Source organism: Lynx rufus, unplaced genomic scaffold (genome assembly GCF_022079265.1).
Source record: "Lynx rufus isolate CCGP_SWC_20201006 ecotype Redwood Valley unplaced genomic scaffold, mLynRuf1.p SCAF_2, whole genome shotgun sequence".
NCBI classification, from domain to species: Eukaryota; Metazoa; Chordata; class Mammalia; order Carnivora; family Felidae; genus Lynx; species Lynx rufus.
The window spans coordinates 90,234,853-90,251,673 of record NW_025814834.1 but is presented as its reverse complement, the minus strand read 5'-3'; the positions used below and the strand labels follow the sequence as shown (position 1 = coordinate 90,251,673).

At 33.9% G+C, this 16,821-nt stretch overlaps 1 protein-coding gene across 1 annotated transcript in view; it reads right to left on the bottom strand.

Moving 5' to 3' along the window:
• LRP1B (LDL receptor related protein 1B) overlaps nt 1–16,821 on the bottom strand; it is a 1,918,909-nt gene that overhangs the window by 208,690 nt on the left and 1,693,398 nt on the right. The window contains exons 61-66 of the mRNA XM_047084146.1: nt 13,127–13,315; nt 12,155–12,303; nt 5,777–5,870; nt 1,995–2,111; nt 1,757–1,876; nt 223–342 (exon numbers count right to left, since the gene is read on the bottom strand). Coding sequence (XP_046940102.1) covers nt 223–342; nt 1,757–1,876; nt 1,995–2,111; nt 5,777–5,870; nt 12,155–12,303; nt 13,127–13,315 — 789 coding nt within the window. The remainder of the gene's footprint in view (nt 1–222; nt 343–1,756; nt 1,877–1,994; nt 2,112–5,776; nt 5,871–12,154; nt 12,304–13,126; nt 13,316–16,821) is intronic.

Sequence of the window (16,821 nt, the reverse complement as noted above, 5' to 3'; positions counted from 1 at the left end):
TACTCTTCTGCCTTACCCTTCTATAGGTAAAAACAGCTAACCTGAGATTGTTGTTATAAAATAGCTAATCTGAGGTTGTCATGACTCTGTGAGCACAGAGACAAAACTTTCTCATGTAAGACTTCAGTTTCATCAGAATTGTGTTCAAACCCCTTTCACTGTGGCTATGTCAGATGGTGACACAAATACAATAGGAAAGATCCAGGGTCACAAAACACTCACCACAGTTGGCCTCATCTGATGCGTCCGCACAGTCTGGATCCTCATCACAAACCCACAGCTTGGAAATGCAGTGTTTAGTAGTTTTACATTGGAAATAGTCTGGAGAACAGCTGTTTTCGGCTTAAGAGGAAAAAATCTATTAAAATGTAGTTTTGAACAAAGACAGACACTTTATCTAAAAAATAATTAGACAAGCAAATGTTAAGGATAGTCAACTGGAAATGTATCATCTTTTAATTAGTAAGGCTCTGAAGGTGAAGAGTTTTAACTTTCATTATCTATAATATATTCCAAATGTCCTTTCCAGTATAAATAAATAAAACCTATTTCTGTAATGATACATTTGATAAAAATCAGAATTTTCAGAACCTTACCTTGATTAGATATATTTTGAAATTAATTTTAAAAATAAACAGTTCAGAGCCTTTTGGAATAATGTTACCAGATAAATAAGAGTAAGAATTCACACATTCACATTTTTATACATAGAAAACAGACTAAATCAGAAGGTATTAGTGAATAAGGAAATAAAAATCATAAAACTTATCAAACTCTCTACTTGTGTTGAGTTTTTGAGGGAAGAGGAGAACATCTGACTTAACACTGTAAACTGCATCACAAATCCTAGTCAGTTTAATGGATCAGCTCCTAGAATGACTAACCATAAAGAACTGGTACTGACTTTATTCTGAATGCACCATCTTAATCAAATTGCTGGGTGACTGCACATTATTTACTGATAAAAGTTTTAGGGGAATAAAATAAAACTTCAGCAAGACAGAAATGTTGACAGCTATTCTGTTGAAACCCTGAAAAACTTGACAGGTACTCTATTGTTCAGATTCTGGTGTGTGTGTGTGTGTGTGTGTGTGTGCATGCCTGTGTGCCTATGTGTATATATGTACATAATATAAACTGTTTGTCTTCCATTTAATCTAATTTGATTTTTGGTGGGGGATGGAGACAAGGGGCAAAAAGAACAGAAGATATTTTACAATTATTCTTTGGAGTATCTTGTTAAAAGACATTAAATGGAATATTATTTACAGTTTTTAAAAAATAGTTTTGTTAGGTTATTTTGCTCGTCATACATTCAATATGTATTTTATGGGAAAAAAACAATCTCAATTAATGGACTTGATTTCAAGTAACTAATCAATAGAAGAAAATTATCTATAGCTGCCTACTGTGGACACACACACACAAAATCAGTTTATGAACAAAACACCACAGTCACCTGTAATGTTGGTTTTGCTGCTTCTCTTAAGGATGATGTGAATGAATGCATGTTGTTTCCTGTTTGCCATAATCTTCAGGTAGTTTTCTAAGTAAAGACCACCATGTTTTAATTTTCTCTATATTCTTTATAGAGAGCTTCTTAAATAACCCATCCCAATAGATACCTATTTGGAGCTATTTGCCCATAATTGGTATTATGGTTTTCTACACTGTGTGGTACATAATAATAATTTTTAGACCATTTTCAGTTGGGACTCAGAAGTAAGATAAGACAGAACATTTTAAGGTGACTTACGACAGTCCCTTTCATCTTCCTCATCCCCACAGTCATCTTGTCCATTACATCTGAGATTTACCGGGATACATTTTTGGTTCTTTGTACACTTGAACTGACCTGACAGGCAGACATGTGTGTCTAAAAGATAGAACAAAAAAAAATTTGTGCTGAAACCTGTGTCTGAATTTAAATTGGCGCACACATAATCAGCTAAGAATTATATTTATGTTCCTTAGTTAAGAATTTAATCACCTACCACAGTTGAGTTCATCAGAATTGTCTCCACAGTCATTCTCTCCATCACAGATGAAAGCAGGAAGAGCACAGAGTCCAGTTCCACACTGGAATCTGCCTGGCTGACATTTAAATTCAGCTAGGGAAGAAAACATACAGGTATCATCAAATGCCAATCTTAGCTCATGCCTTCTTAAAAAGAGCTTTTCTGACATTAAAAATATTTATTATTTCATTATATTAAACATATTCTAGAGCACATTGTGGATGTCTCACACCTAGGTAGCTCTTAGATTCAGATTACAGTACAGCTAAGCTGTGAGCAACTCAGATGACCTCCAGATTACATTTCATAAATTAACAGAAATTAATTCCACATGATAATGCATTTTGCCATATTTTTGAGTTTACATAAGAAATAATGATGAGGTGCCTGGGTGGCTCAGTCGGTTAAGCATCTGACTTTGGCTCAGGTCATGATCTGACGGTTGGTGAGTTCAAGCCCCTTGTCGGGCTCTGTGCTGACAGCTCAGAGCCTGGAGCCTCCTTTGGATTCTGTGTCTCCCTCTCTCTCTGCCCCTCCCCTTCTCATGCTCTGTCTCTGTCTCTCTCTCTCAAAAATAAATAAACATTAAAAAAATTTAAAGAAATAATGATGACAATAATCATAATAATAAAGTGGGATGTACTGAGCATCTACTCTGTATTAGACACTGGGCTAGGCCCTTTCACATATAACTACGAATTGAATATTGTCATAACCTCCTCACCTCCTCATCACCATGACCATTTTATAAATAAGGAAACTAGTTCTCATGGATATTAATTATCACCCAAGGATGTACAAGTTTCAAGTGCCAGACCTGGAATTGAGATTCAGATCTGACTCTGAAGTCTTCTCACAATCTATGTTGCTTGTAATAAAACACTTATCTTTTTTTTTTTTAATGTTTATTTATTTTGGGGACAGAGAGAGACAGAGCATGAATGGGGGAGGGACAGAGAGAGAGGGAGACACAGAATCGGAAGCAGGCTCCAGGCTCTGAGCCATCAGCCCAGAGCCTGACGCGGGGCTCGAACTCACGGACCGTGAGATCGTGACCTGGCTGAAGTCGGACGCTTAACCGACTGCGCCACCCAGGCGCCCCAAAACACTTATCTTTTGAATGATGATCCTAATGTACATTACTAATCACTGACTTTAACATAATTAATATGCTGCTTAGTTGTTCAAATAAGTCAACCAAATACTAATAAGTGATATTTTAAATGTTCTTCGGAACATTAAGTATGCTTTTATATTTACAATTAAAAATTTCCTTAACATTACAAAATAACTCAATATATGCTTGACTTCTATAGAAGTGAGTTCTGAAATGTTTAAAGTAATTTAACTCCAATCTGTAACATTTATTAGTTAATTACACTAGGTGTTTAAACTGTGTGATACTTAATTTTCTCACATTCTAAACATGTGAATTTCCTCTATTTCCTGTTGCTTCATATATGATTTTCTTGAATACTCCTTTGCTACTGAACCAACCTTCCCATAAGAAGGGTTACAACTATCAGAGGAGTTTCATGCCTGGGAAATAACTGGGAAGCCATCTGACTTTTAAATATGTCTCTAGAATGGTCTGGAAAATGTAATTACAAACTTATGATGCCAGAGAATTCATGACGCATCACTCTTAAACACATTTATTTAAATAACACTATTGAAGTTTGCAAGTAGGTGAAGCTGGGATTAAGCTTTCCAGCCTTTTCAGGTGAAATTATAGATATTGCCAGCAACCTAGTCCGTGCAAATTTTGATGATGCAGCTATTCACAAATGAATTCTAAACACTCCACAGACTCATGTACATCACTCTCCACCTCACCATAACTCTTAAAATAAAGCTTCATGCCTACAGATGTTCGGTGCTGTTAACCCGTCGACTCCAAGTAAAAGATCATTTACTAAAAGATCACAGAGATAATGTCACCAATAAAAACATGTTGAATTGGTATTTAACCAGGATAAGGATGATGCAGAGACTCTCAGATACCAGATGTCTCTTTGGTTCCCCTCAAAAGACATTAAAGTTATATTTGTTCACCATGCAGTCTGAAAGTGTGTAAATGTGAAAAAATTACTATACTAAATCTTTGGTTAATTTTTCATATCAGTATGGTGATAGCATGATATTCCAGTCAAGATTAAAATTGGAACTCAGGAGATGCAGATATTTTAGAACGGACAGCATTGGGTGCCACTGACTGTAACTGTAGGTCATTATGGTGGTATTTCCTTAGAGAACATATTAGTGAATCTGGGCAGGGGAGGTCATCTTAATATGAGGACTGATTTAACATATTCATTCTCCTTTATTTCTATAAATTACAAAGTAAGATGCATTAAATTACCATATTGTAGGAAAATTTACTTTATCACAGGGAAATTAATAACTTCCTTTTAATTAGTAAATCTTGGTTGTTCAGCAATGTAATTTCTTGTTTCTTTAATAGTCCTTTTAATTCAATAACTTTAAAAAAGAATAATTCAGGCATAATAGCATACCTATCTCACACAGATATTACTTTCATATATTGCCTATCATAGTGAAAACAAAAACTGTATTAAAAACTCAAAGACCAATGGACATTCCAGAAACATGAAGAGACTATTAGAAAACCAATGACTTCTGTATCTTTTTTCTTTTTCCTTGAATATACAGTTTCTTGCTTTCAAAGATTAAAATGAACGATGTGAAACAACTTCAAATGTTTTATACACTTGGTAGTGCCCAAAGAGATGGAATCCATCTCATCTAAGTAACTATCTAGATACCCTAAGTTTAAAACAGTTTTGTAATTATGTGGTGGAAAGTTCTACATCAGAAAGCAACTAGTTTTTACTAAGACAGTTTACTGTCTTTCTTTAGTGCAAGCCTAAGGATCTTGAACTCAATTGTCAAGGCCAAATCATGGCAACTATCCACTGAGATTTGAGGGAATCATGATTGACTAAAAGCCTCTAACTTGACAGGACAGTATTGGAGTGACCCATGGAGTGAACTATAAAAGTCTATCAAGACAAAGTTTATTCTGTGTCCGTTACAACCGAAGTTACCAGTGATACCTAAATGTATATGTAGATACATGTGCCCTATACACACACACACACACACACACACACACACACACACACACACACATATACAAACACATGTGCACATATATGTATGTATGTATGTATGTATGTATGTATGTATGTATGTATATGACACCTAACCGTGCCAATTACAGTTTGAGTCAAAATATAATTGGTAGTCATTTTAAGGCAACTAATAAGAGCATACTAAATTGCTAAAGAACAAACTAATGATTTATATTGGAAAAATCTCACTTTTAAGGAATTTTCAGTATTTTAATACTGTCAGAAAAATTGAAAGATTAATCCCTTAAAGTAAGATTTTAATTATTGAGTGGAATTCTAAAAACTTGCCCAGGTTTGCTTCTAATTTGGTGACATATCCAGTCAAAATCATGCTGAATGTTACTATACTGATCACTACATGAGTGTAATTATACTACAAGTAAGAAATTTTAAGACAAAACAATAACACAAATTACTGACAGCATCATTCTAAATGCAATAGTTAACAGAGACATACCCAAGATATTTTAACAATTTTTGTTACATTTTTAAAGATTTTGGAAAAGCATCATAAGGAAATATTTAAGGTCTTGCTTTAATTTTCAAGAACTGGGATTTGAGGAACTCTTAATTCTAAATTCCTACATTCACTGATGTACTCACGACAGTCATCAGGTTCATCAGATCCGTCGCCACAGTCATCCACAGTGTCACATTTCCACCAGAATGGAATACATTTATCAGTTTTGCAACGAAACTTAAAAAAAGAAAAAAGGAAACGAAGAAAGGTTGAAGAACCCTATCACCATATACAATAAATATTTAAAAACTCACCAGGGCTAAGCAGCCTAACCTACTCTCTTGATACAAATGTGAACTGTGGTGGTCTTAGAGCATTCCACAATAAGGAATAAATGCACAACAAGCAACAAAATGATCTGCCAGGAAAGCACAATGTTCAGGAAAACCTCCCGGGATTTCCAGAGCACAGACAAGCTTACCCATTTACATATTATCTATGACTGCTCTTGTACCATAACAACAGTGATGTAGTTGCTACAGAGACTACATGGCCAGCAAACTTAAAATATTTATTACCTAGGCCCTTAGAAGAAGCTTGCCAAATGATGAACATGGATAAAAATCCATAGAAATATTAGGAAAAGGTATCCAGAGTTAATTGAAAAGTTGAATTTAGTTAATTTGATTTAAGATAATTGAATTGCATTTTCTTAGCAATCTTAGACAATTTGATTAATATCAATCTGTCTCTGTTCCTTAGTCTCCAAATGAGGAGCTTAAGATAATCTGGATGATCCTTTCCAGCACTGTCATGCTGTGATTTCATGGAATTTTCTGAACACACAGCCTTTAGCCATAATCAATATCTGTCCACATAAATTTTAAGGGCACTTCTTTAAAGTACTTAAAACCAGTAAAGTTTTTTTCAGTTTTCAAAATTCTTAATAAATACACATGATCTTTTAGGATAAATAAAATAAATTGTCATAACTAAAAAATAGGTACAAAAATTGCACTAGAAAGTTAAATAGGCAAGGAAGACTTTATTTAAGACTATGGCAATAGAGGAGAGAGATTGCACTGAACTTCACTGACACAAAATGCAGGTAATGGGTTTAACCTAAGGGATAAACTAATGGAAGAGTATAGTCAACATGAGTAGACTATCTGCTTGGTGGTACTTATCAAAACTGGGCTCCTACCTTCCAACAGAGACTGAGACAGGCTTGGACTATCTTTTGTGATGATTACATTTAAAAAAAATTTTTTTAAGCTTATTCATTTTTGAGAGATAGAGCATGAGCATGAGTGGGGTGGGGGGTGGTTGGAGCAGAGAGGGAGGGAGATACAGGATCTGAAGCAGGATCAAGGATCTGAGCTGTCAGCATAGAACCCAGTGCAGGGCTTGAACTCATGAACCATGATATCATGACCTGAGCCGAAGTCGGATGCTTAACCAACTGAGACCCTGGTACCCCTTGATGATTAAATTTCTATGGGGTGGTTCCCAGGTCCTTGAGGAAGATATTGCTGGGCTATAAAACTGGCAGGAGGCTGGGAGAAAATTTACATCTCAAAGGGGCAGAGAAATAATTCACAATTATAAGTTTTCTAAGGTAAGAGCTGTAAGAAAAGTGATTCAGGGGACTACGATCAGGAAGAAACCATCTCAAGTTGAGGAATATTAAGGCTATTTTGGTCAATGACTTACCACCCCGTATTACATCTTCCTCTACAAAGCCTGGCAAAGAACCTAGCAAATAATAAATGTATCTAATTTAAAATTAACAGTGGCATGTCAAAAAAGAAAGGTAAAAAAATAAGGTTGTAACAGATTTTTTTGCTGAATATTAATTTTTTGAATATTATATTATTCAACACTTATTCAAACACTATTCACTGACATATTTATTAATGTATTTTATTTGTTCTATCATCCTTTCCATTTAAAATAGTTAAAAATTATAAGGAAAATAACAATTCTATTACTTAAACAATGTTTCTTTTTAACTCCTTTTTTTTTTGTCACAAACCATCAAGTGAAAGATTAACAATAGAGAAACTAGTTGAAAATGTTGTATGATAGCATTTACTTATAAGCTATTTAGCACACAAGTAACTTTTTTGCTAGAAATATATTTCAGAAGGTTGTTATTGGATTTTTTTTTATTAAAAGGTGAATGGAATTCCAATTCTCATCCTGAAACAGGGGTTATTTTATTCTCATAAAATAAAAGAAACTAAAGAAAATCACACTTTACATATAAAGCATACATGTATCTAAAATAATTGGCAGTAAAAATTTACAGTATTAAAACCAAGCAATAGATAAAGTTTAGCAAATTTTTTCCAGCACTATCAAATTATTTTTGTCTTTATTTCAACAGAAATTCAGGGAAAAGCATGTATACAAAATTTATCTGGAATTGAAAATATTAGTTTGATAATTTTCTAAAACTTATTAGTTTTCTTTCTGAAGTGTTTCTGTTGTAATTCTCATGTGAGTGACCTGAACGCAAGGTGACATTTATCTTAGCGTGCTGTATGCCAGACAGATATGTAACAGAGAGAACTACAGCCTAGGTTTAATTTTGTTGAATGAATTGGATTATTAGTAAGCTAAAAGTATTGGGGCGCCTGGGTGGTTCAGTTGGTTAAGTGTTGGACTCTTGATTTAGGCTCAGGTCATGATCTCACAGTTCTGAATTCAAATCCCACCTTAGGCTCGCCACTGTCTGACAGCATGGAGCCTGCTGGGATTTTCTCTCTCCATCCCTCCCTCTCTCTGGCCCTCCCCTGCGTGCATTCTACACATTCTCTCTCGAAATAAATAAACTTGAAAAAGAAAAGAAAATACTATTACTTTCTTCAAGTAAGAGAGAATTTGATGCTAGCCTTTGCTGAAGTTCTTTGGAGATCATGAAGTTGATTAAAGGCAGATTTACATTATTTTCTTAAATAAGATAGTGATTTTTTTCCCCAGTAGCAATATGGGAGGGAATAGAGTACTGTGAATCCAAGGCAAGAGCTGACTGTTCAACTGATTTTCTCGTATTTGCCTAGCCTGTGGTCATGTCTGTGGTGGTTTTCATAAATTACCACAGGAAAAATATTACCTTTATAGATAGTGACTGTCTGGGGATATAAGGCTAACTCTGAAAGCAATTGCCCTGAACATTAAACATTTCCAGTCATTACAGTATATCAAAGTACATTAGTAAGAGGATTTCATACCTCCTGAGTATATTCATAGTCTCCCCAATCAAGATTTGAAAATATCTAAAATACGTATTTTAAAACTCACTACATATGCCTGATTTAAATAAACACCAACTGTTGGAATTATATATGATATGACGATTGTTCTTGCCATTTCCTTTTTAATAAGAACATAAAAAGGTTTTGAGCTAAGAGAAGGCCAGGGTAAAATATACTTATGATGTTATTTTTTATGCTAATCAACATTTTATTCATTACCCTCAGTGGACGATTTCTTCTATTTTGTGTCTGGGCTTCATTTTTCTCATACTTAAATACAGTAACTTAAAAAAGATAAATGCTAAATATAAATATAAAACATTCTTCATGGTAAATGTTCTCCAAGACTAATATCTTCATAAAATAAATTGCAAACTGCAATTATCACCCACAAGAAGAAGCTATAAAGAAACTACTAAATACACGTCGATTAAAATGGATACAAGTATAAAATGCAAATCCTGCATACACAAGTGAAGTTTACTTGTGATAGAGAAAGTCTCCATTTAAAAAATAAGTAAAGCTATTTTTAATTAATTCTTTATTAGGAAATAAAAATAATTTAAATTTAATATTTGAAGTAATAAATGATATAAGAATTGGATTTAATCTTGATTTTTTAATAGATTTTCATGTTCATTTCAAATTCTAATAGAAATCTTACTGGTATGAATTGTCTATTTTATTTTTCTAAAAATCAGTATCATTCAAGGGATATATCTTTGGTTGCATTCATTAGACGTTAAAAAATAAAAATCTTTGGGTAAGATAAATTTAAAATGTAACATTTTGGTCAGAATGTTTAATAGTATGATTCTAAAATGTCTATATTATTTGCTTCACTTCAATTTCAAACCTCACTAAAAATTGTGTTTCTATGAACCGACTTCTCTGCAAGAAGTGTACAGTCGATAGTTTCTTTTCTTTTCTCACTGCATCAGGAAAAAATCAGCAGCAAATGGTTGCATAAACCATAAGACTTGCTGGGATAACCACTAAGGGATTGCATTAATAGTTCTTCATTAAGTTTTTCATAAAAATGAAAAAAAATAAGTGATGACTCTTCTTTTCAGGAAGTACTGCTGACAACAAAGATATTGGACCCACAATTTGGTTCACTGTTGTTCTGTCTTGTTCTTGAATTTTTAAAAAATTTCATGTAAAAACACTATTGGGGTATTTTAAAGTTATAAATATTTTCATCATGTCACCATTGATACCAAACTGGGAAATAATTTAATTACATGAGTAATTTTTTTCTGGGTATTCATTTCATTGATCTGATTTTTTTGTCAGTGAGTAAGTATAACTATAGGTTATCTTATATAATAATTTGAAAGGTTTTATCCCTTTTATGATTATATAAAAGCTGATGTTTGACTCCCTATGTCCTACTATTTGAGGTATTCCTCTGGGTGTCAGGCAGCCTTTGGCTTTACTCTATTTCTGGCTGGCTCCTGAGGCTCTTCACACTAGAAGTAGGGTAGGCAGGCATCATTTCTACCAAGTCACCTAAGACCAGTGTTACCTCAATAGAGTGACTCATGAACCACTCCAGAACAAAGGACCGGAGGTTACTTCAGAATAACCTGGAGTTTAAGCAGGAGATTTGTCTAAAGTAAACAGCACTAACAGGAGTTATATATAAAAATATTTAAAAACCGGGTGCCAGGTTGGCTCAGTCAGTTAAGCATCGACTTTGGCTCACATCATTATGTCACAGTTCTTGACTTTGAGTCCCACGTCTGGCTCTGTGCTGACTGCTCAGAGCCTGGAGCCTGCTTCAGGTTCTCCGTCTCCCTCTCTCTCTCTGCCTCTCTCTCTCAAAAATAAATAAACATGAAAAAAAATATTTAAAAACCTGTGATTTCTCCCTTAAATTTTCTCTCTAGGAATAATTAGTTGCTTATTTCATGTCTCACTGTGACTTAAATATCTAGTTCTCTAAAGATAATGTATTTTAGTTACACAAACAGGGGACTATAATTAGAACACACTTTGTAAAGAAAGAAGAAACTGTGACCTGTGCTTCCAATTACACATCAGAACCTCCTGATGGCAGCTGACACTACTTGGACAAATCCCTTAAATACATTTTGGTTGCACTCACTACAGGGCAAGGGCAATAACAGCACTTACTGTGTTCCAAGACTTTTTCCATTGAATCGCCAAAATAGTGGCCTGGATATATTACATTTCCATTTAAAATATGAGAAAACTGAGGCATCAACAGTCTAAATAACAAACCCAGGATAAATTCAGCCAATTTAAGCAGAGTCAGGGTTACAGTCACAGTGAATCTGGCTTCAGTGTATGTGCCTTAACCTCCACACATACTGCCTTCCTCAAAGTGGTCTGGTCTTCTGCATTTATACCATTTTTTAATGGTGATACTCATAGTGATAACTTGAGAAGCTGGGTGAACTCGTATTAGCCTCTCCATTCTGAAAATAAGCACATCCTGAGAGAAATTCAGTGTTGTGCCATGAATTAACTGCTAGAATTAGAAAACTAGCAAATTCAAGACACAGAATTCCAAGAACAAATTTAGTAATTTTAAAAAAATCATAGTTTCTTTGACAATTTTATCTTAAATAACAGAATGACTCAAATATAACAAAATTAAATCTTATAATGTCATATGACTGTTACCTAAAATTTGAAAGTAATAATGTTAAGTTCATGCAACTACTATCGAGTAGAAATTTTAATGCCTTTACTGAAAACAATTACATGCTGAAGAAAAAGAGGTTTTAGAATGAAATTATTTAGATCATATAATATTTCAATAGAAATATCTAGAAACCTACTTTTTGTCTAATTCATCTTTTCCACATCACTTGCTCTGAGGAATGGGAGAGGAGCAGAGATGGTGATAGAGCAGATTATCTAGGGAGAATTTTTTCTTTGTTTAAGCTGCATATAGCTATGCCTCAACCACCTTGCCTTCATCAAATATGGTTCTGTTATGGCCACTCATGATCTGAACCACTGTTCTGTGATGAGCTGTGTAAAAATGGTTTTCAGGTTTGATTTCGTTTCTCTTTTTCATCTATTTCCTAAGGTCTCATTCTAATGATATACACTGATTGCTTTTCCCTTACTCTGTGACCCCTCTATATGATGTATAAAATGTTATGCTAAACAACAACGAAAAAATGACATTTCAAAATGGTTTAAGCCAATAAACAAAGTTCAGGCAAAATCTTTCTAACAGCTCGATAATACACCCCATGAAATGATTTCTAGACCTCTACTGACCTGACTGGCTGTGCAGTTGGATAAGCAAGTCCTGTTGTCAGCTGCAAGATAGAAGTTGGTGGGACATGCACAGGTGTGAGTCTTTCCGGGGGCTAAGAGGCACAGATGACTGCAACCGCCATTATTAATCATGCAGAGATGTTTAGAGACTATAGATGAGAAAGAAACAACAAAACAGAATAATCAAGACCAATAATATAGCATGGGATCAGAGATAGGTTGTAGAATTTTATAATCAAGAATTCATCAAGGTCATAAATATAATTGTATTTTATGATAAATTTTACTCATTGTCCAATGGCATTAATTTTGCCATTAAAAAACTTTAAGGCTACATTTCACAAAAACAAGCATTTTAGTAGAAAAAACTTGTCCATCAGAAAAATACAGACTAAAAGCATTTTGGATGAAGACAAACATATGTTTCGAAATATAAATGTAAAATAAAACAATGGAACAATGAGCTACAACTAATAGTGTAGTGGCCTTGTTTTCTAAGCCAAATAGTGTTTTAAGCAAAATAATCAAATATTTATTCCATAAGGCCTGATAGAATTCCTACTAGACATATGTTGAAGCAAATTTGATATATTCCTCATTTTTAGAGCCCCATAGATACTTAAATATAATTCCTTTTACCCAGCATTCCAGAAAGTAAGGATCCTATGACTATTTTGTAAATAAATCATTTCAAGAATGCATTCTTTATTTCTCCAACTACATGTATTATTGTCACTTCAACTTAATGTTTCAAAAAATTAATAATTCTCTGTACTATTATTGAGTTTCTAATCATATTCCTTAATAGACATATTTGATATCAACTGAATTCATCCTATACAATTATGCTACATAATGAAATCTGGTACTCATTCTCAAAAATAAATTTACACTTAACCATGGAGGAAACAAAAATGGAATGTTACTAAAAGATGTTGATGCGCTTATGGAAATCATGGAAAGAATAATTACCATCAGGTTGTCTATAAGAATGATACACCTGGATATCTGTGATGGCATGCCATGAGTTAATCAGTGAGAGTCTGTCTGCTCCAGAGGTTTTATGGGCACGGCTGAGTGACTTGGTTTTCCCATCAGTCCAGTAGATGTAGTCTTCAAACAATGTTAGTGCAATCACCCCTGGAATATCTTGATTAGGGACTGTAATAGGAGATGGTAAGATTAATGTTCAGTCTTGGAAGACTGCCAGTTAAAATATTCAATACTACATGGGCTGACAGATACAACTGCTACAGAACTTCATGTGAATAATTGCTGTGACAACCTGTCAGGCCAGCAAGGTTCTTTATTACCGGTTAAGAGAATGCAGGATCTGGCACAGGAGTTTGCTTTGCTCAGAGTTAGCCTGATTCGACCACTAGGAAGAAATGAATGCAATCCTGCTCACAAATAATGGAGGCTTCAACAGAAAGAAATACCATTCTATATATATATATATATATATATATATATATATATATATATATCTCCATCCATCCAGTTTTTCCCAACTTAAATCCTTAAATCTACAGGTCGTTGTACTGTTTTCTCCCACTTTCAAATTGATTAAATTATATATCCAGGATGAGATGTTTACCTCCTTGGAGATAAAGTGACTATAAGACTACTATAAACTATTTTTAGTCACTGAGATTTTATGAATATTTCTACATGCAAGATGAGCTGGCATAGGGATGAAGGAAAATAAGTGTGACAGACCACAATGTATTAGGCAGGTTTAACAGTCATAAAACTGTTTAGTTGCAGGTTAAAATTATTTCCTAATTATACTTTCATTATAGGACTAGGTTTAAATGTGAAGAGTAGATTGAGCATCACAAATGTGAATTTTTCATTCGAGAGATTCCAGGGTCCTAAAAGGTACATGAGATATAATAAATTTGTTTGGTGATTTAAGATTAAGTAACTTTAAAATATGATAGAATTTTCTTCAAAAAATTTTCAAAAGCTATAAATAAAAAAATGGAAATTCCTTAATTTGCACACGCATTCCAATATTTCTCCATATTTATTTTCAGATCTATTAGAAATTCTGAGAAACTGTTCATTAATGAAAAAAGGTACTGTAAGCCCAGTAATAAGTACCTTTTGATAACAGATTTTCATGGCTGAGAATTAATGTATGGCATATTCCTGAGTAGTAACTGAAAAACTATCAAAATTTCAAGCACAATTGGTTAGTTTTGTTCAACTGGGCCAAATGTAGTCAGAGAATTCACTATCACTCAGAGAAAAATAAAAGCAATAAGATGAGACTCCTCCAAATAGATTACACGTTAAACCACTGATGACTATCACTGTAGGGTCTAGCCAGAACTCCATCTCAGAATAGATACTATGCCTATGAAGGAAGTAAAACTCAAGCAAAATCCATATGTGTACACTTTTGATGCAAGTACTCAAACTGAATGATCTGTGTATTCCTACAGACATGGAGTCTATCGCTACAATGATATGTGGAATTGGATAGAAAGATGAAAAGGATACTTTACCAGAATGAATTATATCTGAGTTACTTACACAAACTATTCCCATTTTCCCTCTTTAGGTGTACAAATTCATTCCAGAAAGATAAAACAAATGTGGCAAAATGTTAAAAACCAGGTTAATCTTGGTGATGGGTGATTATAACAATCTCTCAACATATATGTATGTTTGGAAATTTTCAAAATAAAATGAAAATTGGCAGAGTAAGTTGAAACCCCCAGAAAGATCAACTCACATTTCCTTAGATGCAAAGTAAATAATCTCATCATTAAATACAGGCTCAAAAAATTAATCATCATTTTAAAAGAATCTCTGTCCACCAGAGATTTAATGTATATATAAAAAGTAGAGTCATTGTAAGAATTTGACTATGAACATCTCCAATGTTGCGTAGTTTTTTGTAACTATTCAGTAAGTAACTATGGCTGACATTTGTTAAGCACTTTGATACCAGGAAGTTGGCCAGTGTAGCTCTCAGTGGGAGGGGGAGGCAATTCTGGCCCCAAAACAAAAAATGATCACACTCAAATATTAATAGTTCTGAGGTTGAGAAACCCTGTGATACGATATCTACTTTATATATCTTATTTAATATTCATAATTTTATTGTATAGTAGATAGATCTCACTTTGCAGATGGGAAAGCTAAGATCTAGAAAATTTAAGTAATTTGACCAAAGAGGGGGATTAAAAACAAGTAAATGAAAATCTAAATCAGACTCTGGCGGTTGAGTTCTTTGCCACTTTACCTACTAGCACTGTTTTCAAGAAAGCCAGCCTAGTAGGATAAAGTGTTGGTATAGACTGAACTGCTTCCTCCTCCCCCCAGGATGACTGTATCTGGAGGCAGAAAAGAGTGGGGTCCTAATCCAATGTGACCAGTGTCCTTATAAGAGAGAAACAGACACCAGGGGAGTAACATACAGAGAAAAGGTTATGTGAAGACACAGGAAGAAGATGACCATCTATAAGCCAAGAAAAGAGGCCTCAGAACAAATCAAGTCTGCCACCACCCTGGTCTTGGACTTCCAGCCTCCAGAACTGTGAAAAAGTAAACTGCTGTTGTTTAAGACTCCCAGCTTGTGTATTTTGTTATAGCAGCCTTAGTAAGCTACTAGAAGTATATAAAGCAATGACTAATTTCATAAGCTCCATATGAAAGTCAGTTTACTTAATTACTTGATTGAAATTAAGTGATTTTTTTTCTGTGATTTTCAGACATGGGGAAAATTAAGTACTGGACAAGTTTACTATCCCTAATCTTATAGTGATTACTCACCAGAAAAATCTCTGTTATCAGATAATCAATATAAATTTATGGAGATCAGAAAGGTGAACTCTTATTTCAGAAGAAGGATGGCACATAGCTGAATGTACAGAGAATATAGAAAAGGTCAAAGTGAAGAAAATTAGCCCATTTTCCCACAGTGACCATCTGTTTGATTTAATCCCTTATTTGATATTGGCGTAAAGAATAGGAATGTCACTCTAGTGGCGTTATAAGCCCGCTCCAGGACTGCTCATTTGGCAAACATGTTTATTTCCCTAACAGCATCACATACAACCACCAGAATATTTATTCTTGAGAAAACAAAGTAAAAACACCAACTTGAGTTAACGAGATGAAATCCATTCCCATACATCTAATACTATAGTAGCTCCAACAATCTATTCTCTAAGAGACGGTGAAAAGTTCACTTAATAGCCACAAACAATGCCCATGAAAATCAAGCAAAACAAAATAAAGCAAAATAAACAAACAAAATATTTTTATATTGCCTTTCTAGGAGTTCAGCTCACAAGTTGGCAGTATGCTTTATTTCTTCTTTAGGACTTAAATCTCTACAACAAGTTACTTGACTATTTGCTTAAGCTTCTGTGAAAAAAAAAATTGCCATATATTAACTGCTAAATGATAAGTATAAATAAATGCATGCCATGTTTGTTTTTCCATCAACAGATGTTGAATTTAGGCCGCATTGAGATTAAAAGAGATGTTCCAAGCCAAATCATCATATATTTTGGTATAAGAAACTTTTCTGATTTAGAATGAGTAAAATAAAATTGCTTATTTTTGGTTGTCTCTTTATTTGTTTACTTATTTTTGCTTTGTAAATATGTATGCATATATGTATACATGTATTTATAAAATACATGCAT